This window comes from Passer domesticus, chromosome W (assembly GCF_036417665.1).
Source record: "Passer domesticus isolate bPasDom1 chromosome W, bPasDom1.hap1, whole genome shotgun sequence".
NCBI classification, from domain to species: Eukaryota; Metazoa; Chordata; class Aves; order Passeriformes; family Passeridae; genus Passer; species Passer domesticus.
Window position 1 is genome coordinate 47,359,857 of NC_087511.1, and position 23,768 is coordinate 47,383,624.

Genomic DNA, 23,768 nt, shown 5'->3' on the forward strand with positions numbered 1-23,768 from the left:
GGGAGCAGGGGTTGGTGCCATTCCCGGTGGCCCCGGGAGCGGGCATTGGTGCCGTTCCCGGTGGCCCCGGGAGCGGGCATTGGTGCCATTCCCACCCGTCCCGCTAGGGGATGGGCACGGGGACATCGGGGTTAAAAACTGGGGCGGGTGGGAATGTGGGATTGGGGACAGAGAGGTTAAAAATTGGGATGTTTGGGGATACGGAGCTCCAAAATTGGGATTTTTGGGGATATGGGATTGGGGATACGGAGCCCCAAAATTGGGATTTTTGGGGTTTCAGTATTAGGGATACAGAGATTAAAAATGGGGTGGTTGGGAATATGGGCTTGGGGATGCGGAGATGCAAAATTGGGATTTTTGGGGATATGGGATTGGGGATACGGAGCTCCAAAATTGGGATTTTTGGGGTTTCAACCTTAGGGATGCAGAGTTTGGAAATTGGGATTTTTGGGGATATGGGATTCAGGGATACAGAGGTTAAAAATTGGGATTTTTGGGGATATGGGATTGGGGATACAGAGGTTAAAAATTGGGATTTTTGGGGATATGGGATTGGGGATATGGAGATGCAAAATTGGGATTTTTGGGGATTCAGCATTGGGGATACAGAGCTCCAAAATTGGGATTTTTGGGGTTTCAGCATTAAGGATACCGAGCTGCAAAATTTGGGATTTTTGGGGATAGAGAGCTTGAAAATTGGGATCTTTGGGAATATAGGATTGGGGATTCAGAGTTTGAAAACTGGGATTTTTGGGGATATGGGATTGGGGATACGGAGATGCAAAATTGGGATTTTTGGGGATTAAGCATTAAGGATACCGAGCTGCAAAATTTGGGATTTTTGAGTATTCAACATTAGGGATACAGAGCTCGAATTTCGGGATTTTTGGGGATTCAGTGTTAGGGATACGGAGATGCAAAATTGGGATTTTTGGGGATATGGGATTGGGGATACAGAGCTTGAAAATTGGGATTTTTGGGGATTCAATATTAGGGATACAGAGATTAAAAATGGGGTGGTTGGGAATATGGGATTGGGGATACGGAGATGCAAAATTGGGATTTTTGGGGATATGGGATTGGGGATACGGAGATGCAAAATTGGGATTTTTGGGGATTCAGCATTGGGGATACGGAGCTCCAAAATTGGGATTTTTGGGAATATGGGATTGGGGATACAGAGGTTGAGAATTGGGATTTTTGGGGATATGGGATTGGGGATACGGAGCTGCAAAACTGGGATTTTTGGGGATTCAACCTTAGGGATGCAGAGCTTCAAACTTGGGATATAACATGGATTATCCCGCGCATGGCAAGGCGTGCTGGCCGGTAATTAATTACAGGGATGTAATTGATATATGTAGGATTATAATATGGATTATCAAAGAATGGTGGCCATTAATTAATAATGTGGATTTAATTAATATATTTAGGGATATAATATGGATTATCAAAGAATGGTGGCCGTTAATTAATAATATGGATTTAATTAATATATTTAGGGATATAACATGGATTATCCCGTGCATGGCAAGGTGTGCTGGCCGTTAATTAATTACAGGGATGTAATTGATATATTTAGGATTATAATATGGATTATCAAGGAATGGTGGCCGTTAATTAATTACATGGATATAATCGATATATTTAGGAATGTAACATGGATTATCCTGTGCATTGAAAGGTGTGGTGGCCATTAATTAATTACATGGATATAATTGATATATTTAGGATTATAATATGGATTATCAAGGAATGGTGGCCATTAATTAATTACATGGGTATAATTAATATATTTAGGGATATAATATGGATTATCCTGTGCATTGAAAGGTGTGGTGGCCATTAATTAATTACATGGATATAATCAATATATTTAGGAATGTAACATGGATTATCCTGTGCATGGCAAGGCGTGGTGGCCGTTAATTAATTACATGGGTATAATTAATATATTTAGGATTATAATACGGATTATCAAAGAATGGTGGCCATTAATTAATTACATGGATATAATCAATATATTTAGGGATATAATATGGATTATCAAAGAATGGTGGCCGTTAATTAATAATGTGGATTTAATTAATATATTTAGGGATATAACATGGATTATCCCGTGCATGGCAAGGTGTGCTGGCCATTAATTAATTACATGGATATAATTGATATATTTAGGATTATAATATGGATTATCAAAGAATGGTGGCCGTTAATTAATAATGTGGATATATTTAATATATTTAGGAATGTAACATGGATTATCCTGTGCATGGCAAGGTGTGCTGGCCGGTAATTAATTACAGGGATGTAATTGATATATTTAGGAATGTAACATGGATTATCCTGTGCATGGCAAGGTGTGCTGGCCGTTAATTAATTACAGGGATGTAATCAATTTTTGGGATCGATATTTCCCTTTGGGATCTTCTCCTTTTTCACTTCATTTTAATCCCGATTTTTCACTTAATGATCCAATTTTCCCAGAAAAAGTTCCTGGTTTGGTTTGGGGATTCTCCTTTAATTTGGTATTAATTTGTCATTTTTTTGTCATTTTTTTGTTATTTTTTGTCTTTTTTTTGTCATTTTTTTGTCTTTTTTTTGTCTTTTTTTGTCATTTATTTATCTTTTTTTGTCATTTATTTTGTCACTTATTTGTCATTTTTTAATCATTTTTTGATCTTTTTTTTGTCATTTTTTAATCATTTTTAATAATTTTTTGTCATTTTTTTGTAATTTTTTGTCATTTATTTGTCTTTTTTTAATCATTTTTTGATCTTTTTTTTATCTTTTTTTGTCATTTTTTTGCCATTTTTGGGCATTTTTAAATCATTTTTTGTCATTTTTTAATCTTTTTTGTCATTTATTTGTCATTTTCTGTCATTTTTTAATCATTTTTTGTCATTTATTTGTCTTTTTTTGTCATTTTTTTGCCATTTATTTTGTAATTTTTTTGTCATTTTTAATCATTTTTAATCATTTTTTAATCATTTTTTTGTCATTTTTGGTAATTTTTTAATCATTTTTAAATTATTTTTTAATCATTTTTTGATCTTTTTTGGTAATTTTTTGTCTTTTTTTGTCATTTATTTTGTCATTTTTTTGTCATTTTTTAATCATTTTTTGTCATTTTTTTCATTTTTTTTCATTTTTTTAATAATTTTTTGTCCTTTTTTGTCATTTATTTGTCATTTTTTATCATTTATTTGTCATTTTTTTGTTATTTTTTGTCTTTTTTTTGTCATTTTTTTGTCATTTATTTTGTCATTTATTTTGTCACTTATTTTGTCATTTATTTTCTAATTGAATTAACCCTTCAAGGGGAGCACATCGGGCTCTTTTCCCATCAGACAACCCTCAAATCCTAAAAAAATAAAAATAATAAAAATCCAGGAATAAAATCATAATTCCACCTGCTAAAATCCCAATTAATTCCTGACCCAATTTCCCCTCCATCCAACCCAAAAAAATAAATAATTTAAATATTTAAATAATTCAATCTATTAAATATCTTTAATATTACTATTTAAATATTAATATTAAATATATTAAATATCTTTCATATTACTATTTAAATATTAATATTAAATATATTAAATATACTTAATATTAATATTTAAATAGTAATATTAAAGATATTTAATATATGCAATACGTTTAATATTAATATTTTAATATTAATATTAAATATATTAAATAGATTTAATATTAGTATTAACATTAAAAATTAAAGTTTTAATATAAAATTAGGGGGAAATTTGGGAATTCACAGAAAATCCCAAAGGGAAATCAATCAAGGACGAGCTCGTTAATTTCTCCGACTCCTCCATTAAAAAATTAAATAAAACACCACAAAAAATGAATTTTTTTAAAATATTTTTAACATATAAACATTAAAAAAATGATTTCCAAAATGATTAAAAAACTAGAAATAATTAACAGATGAATATTTTAAAAAATCCTTTCTTCGGAGCAGGGTTTTTGTTGTTTTGAGCTCTTTCCTTTTGCTTTTTGGGAGTTGTGGCCGCGGGGTTTGGCAGCGGCGCCGCTGTCGCCGAGCCAAGAAAAACCCGCAGCGGCTGCCGCAGCGCGGGAGGGCACGGAGTGGTTAATGGATTGGGGAATGGGGAAAAATGGGGGAAATGGGGGAAATGGGGGAAATGGGGAAAAATGGGGAATTGGGGATGGGGAATGGGGAATGGGGAATGGGGAAAAATGGGGAATGGGGAATGGGGAAAAATGGGGAATAAATGGGGAATAAATGGGGAATGGGGAAAAATGGGGAATGGGGAAATGGGGAAATGGGGAATGGGGAAAAAATGGGGGGGAAATGGGGAATGGGGAATGGGGAATGGGGAAAAATGGGGAATGGGGAATGGGGAAATGGGGAATGGGGAATGGGGAATGGGGAATGGGGAAATGGGGAATGGGGAAAAATGGGGAAAAAATGGGGAAAAATGGGGAAATGGGGAATGGGAAATGGGGAATGGGGAATGGGGAAAAAATGGGGGAATGGGGAATGGGGAATGGGGAAAAAATGGGGAAAAATGGGGTGGGAAAAATGGGATGGGAAAAATGGGGAAAAATGGGGAAATATGGAATGGGAAAAATGGGAAGGAAAAAATGGGAAAAAAAGTGGGGAAAAATGGGAAAAAAATGGGGAAAATGGGATGGGGAAAATGGGGAAAATGGGATGGGAAAAATCCAGGGGGGAAAAATGGCAAAAAAAAATGAGATGGGAAAAAAAATGGGATGGAAAAAATGGGATGGGAAAAATCCAGGGGGGAAAAATGGGATGGGAAAAATGGAAAAAAAATGGGATGGGAAAAATGGGAAAAAATGGGAAAAAATGGGAAAAAAATGTGGAAAAATGGGAAAAAAATGGGGGAAAAAATGGGATGGGAAAAATCAGATGGGAAAAATCAGATGGGAAGCAGCAGCACAACCCTAAAAACCCCTCCAACCCCAAAATCAAACCCCGATCTCCTGCTGGCTGCGGAGAAAAATGGGATGGGAAAAATGGGATGGGAAAAATCCAGGGGGGAAAAATGGGATGGAAAAATCGGGAAAAATGGGATGGGAAAAAAATGGGAAAAATGGGGTTGGAAAAATGGGATGGAAAAATGGGAAAAAATATGGGGAAAAAAATGGGATGGGAAAAATGGGATGGGAAAAAAATCGGGGAAAATGGGGTGGGAAAAATGGGGAAAAAATGGGGAAAAAAAGGGAAAAAAATGGGGAAAAATGGGGAAAAATGGGGAAAAAATGGGAAAAAAATGGGGAAAAATGGGGAAAAAAAGGGGAAAAACTGAGGAAAAAAATGGGGGAAAAAAGGGAAAAAAATCCCTGCCACGTTGTAATCTCGCTGGGGTTGATTTTTGGAGCAGGAGAAATATTTTATCAAACCTGAAATTGAGGCGATGAGAAAAGAGATTCCCGAAGTTCTTGGGGGATTTTATTTTTATTTTTCTGCTTTTTTTGTTGGGTTTGGGACGTGCTGATTGCTAATTTTGGTGTCAGGGTGGGAATTTTCTGGGTTTTTCCTGAGTTTTGGGGTGGGAAAAATGGGAAAAAAAATGGGAAGAATGGAATGGGAAAAATGGGGGAAAAAATGGGGGAAAATGGGGATAAAATGGGGAAAAAATGGGAAAAAAAAAAAAGGGAAAAAATGGGGAAAAATGGGGGAAAAATGGGAAAAAATGGGGAAAAAATGGGGAAAAATGGGATGGGAAAAAAATGGGAAAAAACTGGGGACAAATGGGAAAAAATGGGGGAAAAATGGGGAAAAAATGGGGAAAAAATGGGGAAAAATGGGATGGGAAAAAAATGGGAAAAAACTGGGGACAAATGGGAAAAAATGGGGGAAAAATGGGGAAAAAATGGGAAAAACATGGAAAAAAAGGGAAAAAAGGGAAAAAATGGGGAAAAAATGGGAAAATGGGGTGGGAAAAATGGGAAAAAATGGGGAAAAAATGGAAAAAAAAGGGGAAAAAATGGGGAAAAAATGGGAAAAATGGGGTGGGAAAATGGGAAAAAATGGGGAAAAAATGGAAAAAAAAGGGGAAAAAATGGGGAAAAAATGGGGGAAAAATGGGAAAAATGGGAAAAAAGGCGAAAAAATGGGGGGAAAAAAGAGAAAAAAAAGGGAAAAAAATGGGATGGGAAAAATTCCGGGGGGAAAAATGGGATGGGAAAAAAAATAGGAAAAAAAAATGGGAATGGGAAAAAGTTGGATTTTGGGAGCAGCTCTGAAGTTCTCGTGGCTCAAAGTGGGAAAAAATCCACACCCAGGGAGGTGGAGAAAAATTGATTTAATCCCCAAAAAATTTGGAATTTTTGGAGGGAGATCCCCTCTTAATTTGGGATTTTTTGTCCAATTTTTATTTGGGAATTTTTGTCCAAAATTCCCATTTTTAATCCCAGGTTTGGAATCGTCGCCATCAACGTGGGGCGGGGTTAAGCCGGGTTTAACACAAAATTCTGGATTCATGGAATTTTTTCCTCTTCCATCCCAAAATTTTGGGGTGAAAAATGGGGGAAAATTGCTGAGTTCTCAGGGCGGGACGAGGAAAATTCCAATTTTTTAATCCCAGGTTTGGAATCGTCGCCATCAACGCGGGGCAGGGTTAAACCGGGCTTAGTGAAAAATTCCGGATTCATGGAATTTTTCCCTCCTTTTCCAGGTAAATCAGAACGAGGCTCGTACTCGTCCTACGGGCGGGATTCCAACCTCCAGGGCTGCCACCAGGTGAGTGAAAAAAACCCCAAAAATTTGGAATTCTGAGGTTTCCTGTCAGGAATTTTTTGTTCCAAATTTGGTGAAAATTTGAGCTCGAGTCAAAAAAATAAGGATGGATGTGGAAATTTCATTTTTTATCCATTTTTTTTGTTGTTTGGGGGTTGGATTTGGATGGAAGTGAAGGGCAGGTTGATGGAGGAGAGCTGGAATAAAATTAGAATTAGAATTAAAATTAAAAATAAAATTTAAATTAGAATTAAAAATTAAAATTAAAAATCAAAATTAAAAATTAAAATGGAAATTAAAATTAGAGTTAAAATTTAAAATTAAAAGTAAAAGTAAAATTAAAAGTAAAAATAAAATTTAAAAGTAAAATTAAATTTAAAAGTAAAATTAAAATTAGATTTGAAATTAGAATTAGAATTAAAATTTAAAATTAGAATTAAAAATAAAAATTAAGAAAAAAAATAAAAATAAAATTAAAAATAAAATTAAAAATTAAAATTAGAATTAAAATTAAAATTAGAATTTAAATTTAAATTAAATTAAATTAATTGGCGGCAGAACCTGTGTCGGGAATTTCCATCTTGGGAAGCAAAATGGGAATTTCCAGGTTGGGAAGCGACCGATTTTCCATGGGAAAAACAACGGGAAAAGTTGGATTTGGGAATGTGGGAAGGGCTGGGAACGTTGGGAATTCCGGGTGGGAATAGAAACATTCCCAGATTTCCCGTGGGAATCCCGCTCTGAGGAAGAGGAGGCCGTTCCCAGCTCGGGAATTCTGGGAATTCTGGGAAAGGAGAGCTCCAATCCCGTTATCCCAGGGCAGAGGAGTCCTGGCTCAGCTGGGGATTCCCTTTCCTTCCTCTTCCCTTTTTCCTTTTCCCCTTTCCCTTCTCCTTTTCCCATTTTCCTTGTCCCCTTTCCCTTTTCCTTCTCATTTTCCTTTTTCCTTTTCCTTCTGTTTTCCTTTTTTCTTTTCCTCTTTTCCTTCCCCTTTTCCTTTTCGTTTTTTCCTTTTCCCCTTTTCCTTTCATTTCCCTTTCCCTTTCCTTTTCCATTTTCCTTCTACTTTTCCTTTCCCTTCTGTTCCATTTTCCTTTTCTCCTTTTCCTTTTCCTTTCCCTTTTTTCCTTTTTCCTTTTCCTTCTCATTTTCTTTCTCATTTTCCTTTTTCCCTTTCCCTTTTCATTTCCCCCTTTTTTCCTTTTCTCCTTTTCCCTTTCTCCTTTTTATTTTTTCCTTTTCCTTCTCCTTTTCCCCTTTCCCTTTTCCTTTTCCTTCACTCCTTTTTCCTCTTTTCCTTTTCTTCCCCTTTTCCTTTTCCCCTTTTCCCTTTCCTTTTTCCTTTTCCTTTTTTTGTTTTTTCCTTTTCCTTTTTTCCTTTTCTTTTTCCTTTTCCCTTTTCCTTCTCGTTTTCTTTCTCATTTCCCCTTTTCCTTTTCCTTCTGTTCCTTTTTCCTTTCCCTTTTCCTTATTTTCCTTTTCTTTTTTACCTTTTTCCTTTTCCTTTTCCCCTTTTTCCCCTTTTCTCCTTTTCCCTTTTTATTTTTTCCCTTTCCCCTTTTCCTTTTCCTTTCCATTTTCCTTTTTCTTTTTCCATTTTCCATTTTCCTTTCCCCTTCCTCTTCCTCCTCTTCCTCCTCTTCCCAAAAAACCTCCGGAAAACCCCAAATCCCCAAAATTTCCCAACATTTTTCCCCTTAAACCTTTAAAATCCTCAGAGAAATTCCAGAAAATTCCCATTTTTTTCCCCCCCAAAATATTCCCGACATCCCCGGAGCCGCGGCCTCGTCCTCAGGCCACAAAATCCCAAAATTCCCAATCCTAAAATTCCCAATCCCAAAATTCCCAATCCTAAAATTCCCAAAATTGGGATCGAGGTGGAAAAAAATTGGGATTGAGGAGGAAAAAATTTGGGAAAAAAATTGGGATCAAGGTGGAAAAAAATTTGGGATTGAGGTGGAAAAAAATTGGGATTGAGGTGGAAAAAAAGCCACAAAAAAATGGAAAATTTGGGACAAATTTTCCCGGTTTTATCCCGATTTTTCCTCATTTCCAGAATTCCATAAAAACTTTCAATTCTCGCGTAATAATCGGAATTTTGGGAATTTTTTTTTGTCTTTTCCCGTAGCTTTTTCCAGAGGAAAAAGTCGGGATGAGGAAGCCAAAGCTCCGTGGGGTACGTGGAATTTTTTTTTCCTTTTTTTCCTTGGAAAATGATCCCAAAAAAATTCCCAAAATTCCGTTTATTTCCCAAAAATCCCAATATTTATTTAGGGGAAATTCCCGAAAATCCGTTTGATTTTTCGGGATGTTAATTCCGGCTGAAATCCCAAAATTTTTTCACTTAAAAATTTTAGGAAATTCGCAGAATATTCCCAAAAATTCGGGGTTTTTTCCCAAAAAATATTCCGGATATTCCCTGGAGCTGCGGCCTCTTCCTCATCCCACAAAATCCCAAAATTCCCAATCCGAAAATTCCCGATCCTAAAATTCCTGATCCTAAAATTTCCAATTTTGGGAGGATTTTTGGGAATTTTGGGGAATTTTTTGGGAGGAAATTTGGGATTTTTGGGAGGATTTTTGGGAATTTTTTGGAATTTTGGGGAGGATTTTAAGGAGAATTTTTGGGAATTTTAGGGACGGATTTTGGGGGATTTTTGGGAATTTTTTCGGAATTTTTGGGAGGATTTTCGGGAGGATTTTTGGGAATTTTTAGGAGGATTATCGGGAATTTTCGGGTGGATTTTTGGGAGGATTTTGGGGAATTTTTGGGAGGATTTTTGGGGATTTTTTTGGATTTTTGGGAATTTTTGGGGATTTTTGGGAGGATTTTTGGGATTTTTTGGGGTGGATTTTTTTGGATTTTTGGGAGGATTTTGGGGGATTTTTGGGGGGATTTTTGGGAATTTTTGGGAGGATTTTTGGGAATTTTTTCTGTTGGATTTTATCCCCAAAAATTTAAATATGGGGGAGTAGCAGGGGAGGAGTTTTGGGAGGATTTTTGGGGATTTTGGGTGAATATTTGGGATTTTTGTGAGGATGAAGAGGGGATTTTTGGGAATATGGAGAGGGAATTTTGTGAGGATGGAGACGAAACTTTGTGAGGATGAAGAGGGAATTCTGTGATGATGAAGAAGGAATTTTGGGATGATAGAGGGGGATTTTGTGAGGATGGAAAGGGGATTTTTGGGACGGTGGAGAGGGAGTTTCTGTCAAGATGAAGAGGGAATTTTGTGAGGATGAGGAAGGAATTTTGTGACGATGGAGAGGGAATTTTATGAGGATGCAGACGGGATTTTTGGGATGATGAAGGGGGAATTTTTTGAGGATGCAGAGGCAGTTTTGTGAGGACGAAGAGGGAATTTTATCAGGATGTAGACAGGATTTTTGTGAGGATGCAGACGGGATTTTGTGACGATGGAAAAGGAATTTTGTGAGGATGGAGAGGGAATTTTCTGATGGTGAGGAGGGAATTTTGTCAGGATGCAGACGGGATTTGTGGGAGTATGGAGAGGGAATTTTCGTGGGGATGAAGAGGGAATTTTTGGGAATATGGAGAGGGAATTTTGGCACGATAGAGAGGGAATTTTATGAGGATGCAGACGGGATTTTTGTGAGGATAGAGACAAAACTTTGTGAGGATGGAGAGGGAATTTGTGGGATGATGAAGAGGGAATTTTTGTGATGATGAAAAGAAAATTTTTATGAGGATTGAGAGGGAATTTCGTGACGATGAAGAAGGAATTTTTGTGAGGACGAAGAGGGGATTTTTGGGAGGTTGAAGACGAAACTTTGTGAGGATGCAGACAGAATTTCTGTGAGGATGATGAGGGAATTTTTGGGAGGATGTAGGGGGGATTTTTGTGACCATGAGGAGGGAATTTCTGTGATGATGGAGAGGGAATTTTATGAGGATGCAGAGAGAATTTTGTGAGGATGAAGAGGGGCTTTTTGGGAGGATGTAGATGGAATTTTCGTAAGGATACGGAGGGAATTTTGTGATGATGGAGAGAGAATTTTTGTGAGGATGCAGACGGGATTTCTGTGAGGATGAGGAAGGAATTTTGTGAGGATGAAGAGGGAATTTTGTGACGAGAGAGACAAAACTTTGTCAGGATGCAGACGGGATTTTGTGGGAACGAAGAGGGAATTTTGTGAGGATGAAGAGGGAATTTTTGTGACGATGAAGAAGGAATTTCTGTGAGGACGAAGAGGGAATTTTGGCACGATAGAGAGGGAATCTCATGAGGATGAAGAGGGGATTTTTGGGACGATAGAGGGGGAATTTTGTGAGGACGCAGAGGGAATTTTACAACGCTGAAGAGGGAATGTTATGAGGATATAGACGGGATTTTTGTGAGGATAAAGACGAAACTTTGTGGTGCTGAAGAGGGAATTTCATCAGGATGGAAAGGGAATTTTTGTCAGGATGGAAAGGGGATTTTTGGGAGTAGGAAGCCAAAACTTCGTGAGGATGAAGAGGAAATTTTGTGACGATAGAGAGCGAATTTTATGAGGATGGAAAATGGATTTCGTGAGGATGATGAGGGAATTTTGGGACGATAGAGAGGGAATTTTGTGAGGATGGAAAGGGAATTTTTGTCAGGATGTAGATGGGATTTTTGTGAGGATAGAGAGGGAATTTTATGACGATGGAGAGGGAATTTTTGTGAGGATAAAGACAAAACTTTGTCAGAATGGAAAGGGGATTTTTGTGAGGATGAAGAGGGAATTTTGTCAGGATGCAGAGGGGATTTTTATCCCCATGATGGGCGACCATCCCCTACGAACACCGAGCGATTTTCCCCTGCAAACCATTTCACCCCCCTTGAATCGGGACCAGCCAGATAAATTAATTAATAAACAGATTAATTAATGAATGAACGGTCAGATTAATTAATAAACAGCCAGATTAATTAATGAATGCACGGACAGACAAACAACTCCCCGATCTCTCCTGCTCATCCCAACTCCGAGCCGGCGCCGAGCGGGTTAAACGCGAGCCGGGGGGGCCCGGCCGTAATTGGCCTATTTAGCAGCTCATTTGCATATGAATGAGGCGGCGGCGAAGCAGCGCCGAGCGCGCGGCGGTGATTAGAATTTCGATTAGGGCTGCGCTAATTGCGCCGCTGATTAGCGAGCGGGGGGTGCGGGGGAGGCCGCGGGTTCGAGACCCGCGCCGGGAGATAAAGCACGGGCGGATCGATAATTGATTTAGGGATCGATAGTTCATTTATGCATCGATAATTCATTTGTAGAGCGATAATTCATTTGCAGATCGATAATTCACCTATAGATCGATGATTCATTTATGGATTGATAATTCATTTATAGATTGATAATTCATTTGTAGAGCGATAAATCATTTGTAGATCGATAATTCACCTATAGATCGATGATTCATTTGCAGATCGATAATTCACCTATAGATCAATGATTCATTTATGGATTGATAATTCATTTATTGATCAGTAATTCATTTATGGATTGATAATTCATTTATAGATTGATCATTCATTTGTAGATCGATAATTCACCTATAGATTGATGATTCATTTGCAGATCGATAATTCAGTTATAGATCGATAATTCATTTGTAGAGCGATAATTCATTTATTGATCAATAATTCATTTATAGATTGATAATTCACCTATAGATCGATAATTCATTTGTAGATCGATAATTGATTTATAGATCGATAATTCATTTATTGATCGGTAATTCATTTATAGATCAATAATATATTATAGATACTAAATTTATTCTATAGGTTTTACACCTATAGAATGGATTATGGAGCAATACAGGATATTGAACACATTCCATATACAATAAATTGAATATATTATAGATATTGAATTTATTCTATAGGTTTTGCACCAATTAGGGATCAATACAGGATGTTTAACACATTCCACATATAATAAATTGAATATATTATAGATATTTAATATATTTTACACCTATAGAATGGATTATGGATCAATACAGGATACTGAACACATTCTGTATACAATAAATTGAATATATTATAGATATTGAATTTATTCTATAGATTTTACACCAATTAGGGATCAATGCAGGATATTGAACACATTCCATATACAATAAATTGAATATATTATAGATATTGAATATAATCTATAGATTTTACACCAATTATTGATCAATACAGGATATTTTATACAATCTATATACAATAAATTGAATATATTATAGATATTGAATATATTTTTCCATTCAATATTTTTCCATTCAATTCAATCAATTATATAGATTATATATAGATTATATATAGACTTTATATATAGATTATATTATATATAATCTATTAATAGATACAATCCATGGCAGATATTATATAGATTTTAGGCCTATAGGATGCATTAAATATAAATATGTTATATATGAGTAATGCATTATTCAGTGCATTGTAAATGTTGAATGTATCGTATAGATTTACATATAAAAATGCATTATTTATACGGGGCATTATATATTTATATATTGGATATAATACACTGTGTTTAATATATATTCTATAATTAATATGTAATATGTAATATAATATATATATATAACATTTATTATATAATTCATAATATACAATATACAACATGTAATATGTAATATCTAATATATAATATATAATATCCAATTTCATATATATAATATCCAATTATATGTGATATATAATATGTAACATATAATATGCAATATATAATATGTAATATATCTAATATCTTATATGAGATATTTGATATTTAATATATAATATGCAATTATATTTAATATGTAATATATAATATGCAATATATAATGTGTAATATTTAATTCATATATAATATAATATAATGTAATATAATGTAATGTAATATAGTATAATATAATATAATATAATATAGTATGATATAGTATAATATAATATAATATAATATAAATATTATACATATTACATAATATATAATACATGGTGTTCTATATGTATTGTATAATATATGTATTAGATGTATTTTATATTATATATTTTATATTTATCATATTTCATATGATATAATTTATTTAGTATACAACGTATTTCATATTATATATTATATATTATATATTGTATATTATGTATTATATATTGTATATTATATATAATGTATTATATATTTTACACTGTATCTAATCCATTTATTCTATATTATACTATATATGATATCTGTACACACCGTATTTAGGGCACTATTAGTCTCTAGGGTACATTGAACACATTGCAGATACTCAGTGCACGCTGTCGGTGTTACACCTACGGAGCGCTCTGTGCAATAACACATGACATGCCATGTGCATGGAATGCATGATGTATTTTACACTGTATCTAATCCATTTATTCTATATTATACTATATATGATATCTGTACACACCGTATTTAGGGCACTATTAGTCTCTAGGGTACATTGAACACATTGCAGATACTCAGTGCACGCTGTCGGTGTTACACCTACGGAGCGCTCTGTGCAATAACACACGACATGCCATGCCTTGTTCATGGAATGCATGATGTATTTTACACTGTATCTAATCCATTTATTCTATATTATACTATATATGATATCTGTACACACCGTATTTAGGGCACTATTAGTCTCTAGGGTACATTGAACACATTGCAGATACTCAGTGCACGCTGTCGGTGTTACACCTACGGAGCGCTCTGTGCAATAACACACGACATGCCTTGTTCATGGAATGCATGATGTATTTTACACTGTATCTAATCCATTTATTCTATATTATACTATATATGATATATCTGTACACACACCGTATTTAGGGCACTATTAGTCTCTAGGGTACATTGAACACATTGCAGATACTCAGTGCACGCTGTCGGTGTTACACCTACGGAGCGCTCTGTGCAATAACACACGACATGCCTTGCGCATGGAATGCATGATGTATTTTACACTGTATCTAATCCATTTATTCTATATTATACTATATATGATATCTGTACACACCGTATTTAGGGCACTATTAGTCTCTAGGGTACATTGAACACATTGCAGATACTCAGTGCACGCTGTCGGTGTTACACCTACGGAGCGCTCTGTGCAATAACACACGACATGCCTTGTTCATGGAATGCATGATGTATTTTACACTGTATCTAATCCATTTATTCTATATTATACTATATATGATATATCTGTACACACACCGTATTTAGGGCACTATTAGTCTGTAGGGTACATTGAACACAGTGCAGATACTCAGTGCACGCTGTCGGTGTTACACCTACGGAGCGCTCTGTGCAATAACACACGATATTCCATGCCTTGCGCATGGAATGCATGATGGATATTGAACACATTGTCTGGAATTTACACATGTATAGTGCATTACACACACGAGGCATTCTGTTTCACACACCGTGTGTTTGATGCATTATATCGAATAGATTGTATATTGATACATTACATATTGATATAGTATATATTGATATCTCTTATATCATGAATACATTACATAATTGATACATTAGATATTGAATATATTATACCTTGAATACATTATAATTGAATACATGAGATATTGAATACATTCCATATTGATGTATAACACCTTGAATACATTAGATATTGAATACATTACATATCGAACACATAATGTATTCAATATATTAGATATTGATATATTACATATTGAACACATTATATATTGAATACATTATATATCGATATATTACATATTGAACACATTATGTATTGAATACATTATAATTGAATACGTTATATATTGAATATATTACATCTTGACTACATTATAATTGAATACATTCCATTCAATATATTATATATTTAATGCATTGTGTTGAATCCATTATATATTGAATATATTATCTATTGAATCCATTAGATATTGAACACTTAATGTATTGAATACATTAGATATTGATATATTACATATTGAACACATTATATATTGAATACATTATATATCGATATATTACATATTGAACACATTATGTATTGAATACATTATAATTGAATACGTTATATACTGAATATATTACATCTTGACTACATTATAATTGAATACATTCCATTCAATATATTACATATTTAATGCATTGTGTTGAATACATTATATATTGAATATATTGTATATTTAATACATTCTATATTGAATACATTACATATTGCACACATTATATATTGAATACATTATATATTGATATATTACATGTTGAATACGCTCTATATTGAATATATTATAATTGCATACATTATATATTGAATATATTATATCTGGAATACATTATAATTGAATACATTCTGTTCATTATATTATATATTTAAAGCATTGTGTTGAATGATTTTTATATGGAATACATTATATATTTAATTCATTATATATTAAATTCATTACATATTGAACACATAATATATTGAATTCATAAGATATTGAATACATTACACAATGAGCACATTATATATTGAATATCTTATATATTGAATACAGTGTATATTAAATATATATTGAATACATTCTATATTGAATACATTCTATATTGAATACATTCCATATTGATATATTACATATTGAATACATTAGATATGGAACACATTATGTATTGAATATATTATAATTGAATACATTATATACTGAATATATTATATCTTGAATACATTATAATTGAATACATTCCATTCAATATATTATATATTTAATGCATTGTGTTGAATACATTCTATATTGAATATATTGTATATTGAATGCATTCTCTATTGATATATTACATATTGAATATATTATATATTGAATACATTATATATCGAACACATTATGCTTTGAATATATTATAATTGATTATGTTATATATTGAATATATTATGATTGAATATATTTATTGAATACATTAGATATTGAATACATTACATAATGAGCACATTATATATTGAATATCTTATATATTGAATACAGTATATATTAAATATATTATATTTTTAATACATTCTATATTGATATATTACATATTGAATACATTAGATATGGAACACATTATGTATTGAATATATTTTAATTGAATACGTTCTATATTGAATACATTATAATTGAATACATAAGATATGGAATACATAAGATATGGAATACATTACATATTGAGCATATTATATATTATCTTATATATTAATACAGTATATATTAAATATATTATATTTTTAATACATTATATATCGAATACATTCTACATTGATATATTACATATCGAATACATTCTATACTGAATATAATATTACATATTGAATACATTAGATATTGAATACATTAGATATCAAACACATTATGTATTGAATATATTACTATTGAATACGTTATATACTGAATATATTACATCTTGAATACATTATAATTGAATACATTCTATTCAATGTATTATATATTTAAAGCATTGTGTTGAATACATTATATATTGAATATATTGTATATTGAATACATTTTATATTTAATACATTACATATTGCACACATTTCATATTGAATACATTCCATATTGATATATTACATATTGAATATATGGTATATTGAATACATTGGATATTGAACACTTCATATTGAATATATTATAATCGAATATCTTATATATTGAATATATTATAATTGAATATCTTATATATTGAATACAGTATATATTGAATATCTTATATATGGAATACAGTATATATTAAATATATATTTAATAATTATATATCGAATACATTCCATATTGATATATTACATATCGAATACATTCTATACTGAATATAATATTACATATTGACTACATGAGATATTGAATACATTACATATCAAACACATTATGTATTGAATATATTATAATTGAATACGTTATAGATTGAATATATTATATATTCAATACATTAGGTGTTGAATACATTATAATTGAATACATTATGTATTGAATACATTATACATTGAATATATTATAATTGAATACGTTATATATTGAGTATACTATATATTGAATATATTATATATTGAATACATATTACATTGAATGTATTATATATAGAAGACATTAGATATTGAATACATTACACATTGCATACATTATAATTGAATATATTATTTATTGAATACATTATACATTGGATATATTATAATTGAATACATTATGTATTGAACGCAATACATATAGAATACATTATATATTGAACATAACACATTATGTGTTGAGCATATTGAATATTGAGTACATTATATATTGAATATATAAAATATTGAAGATATGATGTATTGAATACATTTCATATTGAATTTATTGATATATTAGATATTGAATACATTATACATCGAACACATCATACATTGAATATATTATAACTGAATACGTTATCTATTTAATATATTATATATTGAATACATTACATATTGAATATATTATATATTGAATACTTTACATATTGAGCACAGTATATATTGAATGTATTACATATTGAATATATTATATATTGACTACGCTATATATTAAATGCATTCTATATTGAATACATTATATATTTAATATATTATATATTCAATACATTATATAACGACTGTATTAAACATTGCAAATATGACATATTGAGTACATTTCCCATTGAATATATTATATATTGATATATCCTATGTTGGATCCATTACATATTGAATACGCTATATATAGAATCCATGAATTAGGGCTCCTTCCACACTAATTAGGGTTCCTTCCGCATCACATTGAATCCATTATAGATATTGAATACATTCGATATTGAATACATTACATGGACTTTATTATATTTAATGCGTTGCAAACACCATACACTGTATTTAATGCATTCTATATAGTGCTCTGTCATTAATCCATGATTTATTAATGAATGCATTGGAGCTGGGATCAGGGTCAGGATTGGGATTGGGATCAAGATCGGGACTGGGATTGGGGTTGGGATCAGGGTCGGGATTGGGGTCGGGATTGGGATCAGGGTCAGCATTGGGATTGGGGTTGGGATTGGAATCAGGATTGGGATCAGGATCGGGATCGGGGTTGGGATTGGGATCAGGATTGGGATTGGGGTCAGGATTGGGGTTGGGATTGGGATCAGGATTGGGATCGGGATTGGGGTTGGGATTGGGATCAGGATTGGGATTGGGATTGGGATCAGGGTCAGAATTGGGATTGGAGCTGGGATCAGGGTCAGGATTGGGATTGGGATCAAGATCGGGATTGGGATCAGGAATGGGATTGGGGTTGGGATTGGGATCACGGTCAGAATTGGGACTGGAGCTGGGATCAGGATCAGGATCGGGATTGGGATTGGGATTGGGGTCGGGATCAGGATTGGGATTGGGGTCGGGATCAGGATTGGGATTGGGGTCAGGATTTGGATCAGGATTGCGGTTGGAGTTGGGATTAGGACTGGGATTGGGGTTGGGATTGGGATCAGGATTGGGATTGGGGTCGGGATCAGGATTGGGATTGGGGTCAGGATTTGGATCAAGATTGGGGTTGGAGTTGGGATTAGGACTGGGATTGGGGTTGGGATTGGGATCAGGATTGGGATCAGGATTGGAGTTGGAATCAGAATCAGGATCAGGATTGGGGTTGGGATCAGGGATGGGATTGGGGTTGGGATTGGGATTGGGGTCGGGATCAGGATTGGGATTGGGGTTGGGATTGGGATCTGGATCAGGACTGGGATTGGAGTTGGGATTGGGATCGGGGTCAGGATTGGGATCAGAATTGGGATTTGGATTGGGGTTGGGGTTGGGATTGGATCAGGATCAGGGTTGGGATCGCAATTGGGATTGGAATTGGGATCGGGATCGGGATTGGGATTGGGATCGGGATTGGGATCAGGATCGGGGTTGGGATCAGGGTTGGGATCGGGGTTGGGATTGGGATCGGTATCAGGGTCAGGTTTGGGATTGGGATCGGGATCGGGATCGGGGTGGGATGCCAGAGCCGCGTGTTCCGTGTGCAGCAGAGCCTGCTGGGAGGGGACATGGAGCTGGCCACGCCCGGGGCGCTGTCCCCCAGCAAGCCGGGCTCCCAGTTCTACCAGTACGGGGGCAGCGCGCGCCGGAGACCCCTGCACGGCTCCTCCATGGGTGAGCGACCCCAAAACCCCAAATCCCTTAAATCCCGAAAATCCCATAAATCCCAGAGACCCCTGCACGGCTCCTCCATGGGTGAGCGACCCCAAAACCCCAAATCCCTTAAATCCCGAAAATCCCATAAATCCCAGAGACCCCTGCACGGCTCCTCCATGGGTGAGCGACCCCAAAAACCCCAAATCCCATAAATCCCTTAAATCCTGAAAATCCCATAAATCCCATAAATCCCATAAAAACCATAAATCCCATAAATCCCTTAAATCCCATAAATCCCATAAAAACCATAAATCCCATAAATCCCATAAATCCCATAAATCCCATAGACCCCTGCACGGCTCCTCCATGGGGGGAGCAACCCCAAAATCCCAAAAATCACCTAAATCCCCTAAATCCCAATAAATCCCTTAAATCCCATAAATCCCTTAAATCCCATAAACCCCCTAAATCCCTTAAATCCTATAAATCCCATAAATCCTGAAAATACCATAAATCCCCTAAATCCCCTAAATCCCATAACTCCAAAAAATCCTAAAAAAAATCCCAACAAAATCCCATAAAAACCATAAACCCCCTAAATCCCATAAATCCGAAAAATAAAAAAAAATCCCATAAATCCCATAAATCCCAGAGACCCCTGCACGGCTCCTCCATGGGTGAGCGACCCCAAAACCCCAAAATACGGAAAATCCCATAAACCCCCTAAATCCCTTAAATCCTATAAATCCCATAAATCCTGAAAATCCCATAAATCCCAAAAATCCCCAAAAAATCCCCAAAAAATCCCAGAAACCACAAAACCCCCAAAAATCCTAAAAAAAATCCCAAAAAATCCCCCCAAAAAATCCCCCCAAAAAATCCCCAGAAAATCCTAAATAAATCCCAAAAAATCCCAAAAAATCCCAAAGAAATCCTTTAAAAATCCTTAAAAAATCCTAAAATATCCCAAAAAATCCTTTAAAAATCCTAAAAAAACCCTTAAAAAATCCTAGAAAAATCCTAAAAAAACTCCCCAAAAAATCCCCCAAAAATCCCCAAAAAACCCCAAATCCCCAAAATCCTAAAAAAATCCTAAAAATCCTAGAAAAATCCTAAAAAATCCCAAAAACCCCAAAATCCCACAAAACCCCATAAAATCCCGTATAACCAAAACCCCAAAAATCCCAAAACCCCAAAAATACTAAAAAAAAAAAATCCCATAAATCGCGAAAACCCCCCAAAAAATCCTAAAAAATCCCCAAAAAATCCCCGAAACCCCAAATCCCCAAAATCCCAAAAACCCCAAAAATCCTAAAAAAAATCCCATAAATCCCAAATATCCCCAAAAAATCCTAAAAAAAATCCAAAAAAACCCCCAAAAAATCCCCCCAAAACCCCCAAAAACCCCCCAAAAACCCCAAAACCCCCTAAAAACCCCATCAAACCCCCTCTAACCAAAAACCCCAAATCCCATTTTCCCCTTTTTTCCAGAAGTTCAGACAAAAAAAGTCCGGAAGGTTCCGCCGGGTTTGCCGTCCTCCGTAAGTTCCCGAACGTTTTGGGGATTTTTTTGGGGTTTTGGGGGTTTTTTTAGAATTTTTTTAGGATTTTTTGGGTTTTTTTTAGGATTTTTGGGGGGATTTTTTAGGATATTTCTAGGATATTTTTTAGGATTTTATTAGGATTTTTTGGGGATTTTTTTTTTGGTTTTTTTTAGGATTTTTGGGATATTTTTTTAGGATTTTTTCGGGATTTTTTTTAGGATTTTTTGGGGATTTTTTTGGGGATTTTTTAGGATTTTTTGGGGTTTTTTTAGGATTTCTGGGATTTTTTGGGGATTTTGGGGTTTTTTTATTTTTGGGTTTTTGGGGGTTTTTTGGGATTTTTTTAGGATTTTTGGGATTTTTTGGGATTTTTTAGGATTTTTTTTATTTTTTACGACTTTTTTGGATTTTTTTAGGATTTCTTTGGGGATTTTTGGGGATTTTTTTGGGATTTTTTTGGGTTTTTTGGATTTTGGGGGTTTTGGGGTTTTGGGGATTTTTAGGATTTTTTTAGGATTTTTTTAGTATATTTTTGGGATTTTTGGGGGTTTTTTTAGGATTTTTTTTTATTTTTGGGATTTTTGGGTTTTTAACGGGAAAAATTTTGGGATTTTTTGGGTTTTTGGGATTTTTTTGGATTTTTGGGGATTTTTGGGTGGAAATCCCAAAAAATCCCAGAAGGAATTGGGGGAATATTTAGGAAATGAGGGAAAAATTTGAATTTTAATGAGTTTGGATTCGAATTTTTGGGTTTGGTTGTTGTAAAATGATATTCGGCCTCATTTGCATATCATTTGGGTATCGATCCAGCCTCATTTGCATAAATTTTGAGTAGTGATGTGGCCTCATTTGCATATTCTATTATCAATAGAACCTGACGGTATTGCTCTTGATGCTGCCTCATTTGCATATGATTGTGATAGATGGAAGACCTCATTTGCATATAATTTAGGTGTCAAGCCCACCTCATTTGCATAAATTTTGGGTATCAATATTTCCTCATTTCCATATTCAATTACTAATAGAACCTTATGGCATTGCTCTTGATGCCGCCTCATTTGCATATATTTTTGATAGACACCGTGCCTCATTTGCATATCATTTGGGTATTGATCCTGCCTCATTTGCATATTCTATTATCAATAGACCCTCATGGTACTGGTGTTGATAGTGCCTCATTTGCATACATTTGTGATCGATATCGTGCCTCATTTGCATATCGTTTGGGTATTGATCCAGCCTCATTTGCATGTGTTTTGGGTATCGATCCCGCCTCATTTGCGTATATTTGGGTGTTGATACTGCCTCATTTGCACACAATTGTGATAGATGTTATACCTCATTTGCATATTATTCTGATATCAATACAGCCTCATTTGCATATACTGTTGATATTGAGAGTGGCTAATTTGCATATTGTTCTGGTATCGATAGTCTCATTTGCATACAATTCTGATGTTGTGCTGAATTTTAATATTCTGATATCGACACTGCCTCATTTGCATATACTATTGTTATTGATACCGCCTCATTTGCATATAATTGTGGTATTGGTACCGCCTCATTTGCATACGATTCTGATCTTGATAGTGCTTCATTTGAATGTCGTTGTGGTATCGATACAGCCTCATTTGCATAGAGTTCTGATACCAATACAGCCCCATTTGCATATGCGATTGATATTTATGCAGTCACATTTGCATCTCGTTCGGCTATCGATACAACCTCATTTGCATACACTACTGATATAATCACATTTGCCTATAGTTTTGGTATTGATAGCCCCATTTGCATATATTGATATCAGCACGGTCTCATTTGCATGTAGTTCTGATATTGATGGTGCTCCATTTGCATATAATCCTGATATCAGCGCCCCCTCATTTGCATATAGTTCTGCTATTGATACTGCCTCATTTGCATATCAGTCTGATCTTGATGCAGTCTTATTCACGCAGCATGGATATTGATCAGTGCCTCATTTGCATACAATTTGCATATCAGCCCCCACCTCCTTTGCATATAGTTCTGATATCGATACCACCTCATTTGCATATCATTCTGATATCGGCACAGCCTAATTTGCATATCATTCCGATATTGATCCAGTCTTATTCACATAGAACTGAGATTGAACATCACCTCATTTGCATGCCCTTTGCATATCGGCCCCGCCCCATTTGCCGATCATTCTGATATTAACAACGCCTCATTTACATACAGTTCTGATATCGATACTGCTTTATTTGCATATAGCATTGATATTGATACCACCTCATTTGCATATCATATTGATATCGGCACAGCTTCATTTGCATATTGTTCTGATATTTATACCACCTCATTTGCATATCAGTCTGATATTGATCCAGTC

The 23,768-nt window shown here is 34.4% G+C and overlaps 1 protein-coding gene across 1 annotated transcript in view; it reads left to right on the forward strand.

The window, feature by feature from the left end:
• The window catches only part of LOC135289038 (transcription factor 4-like), a 118,012-nt gene that overhangs the window by 59,295 nt on the left and 34,949 nt on the right, over positions 1-23,768 (forward strand). Inside the window, 3 exon segments of the mRNA XM_064402420.1 lie at positions 6,684-6,748; positions 19,742-19,868; positions 21,342-21,391. Coding sequence (XP_064258490.1) covers positions 6,684-6,748; positions 19,742-19,868; positions 21,342-21,391 — 242 coding nt within the window.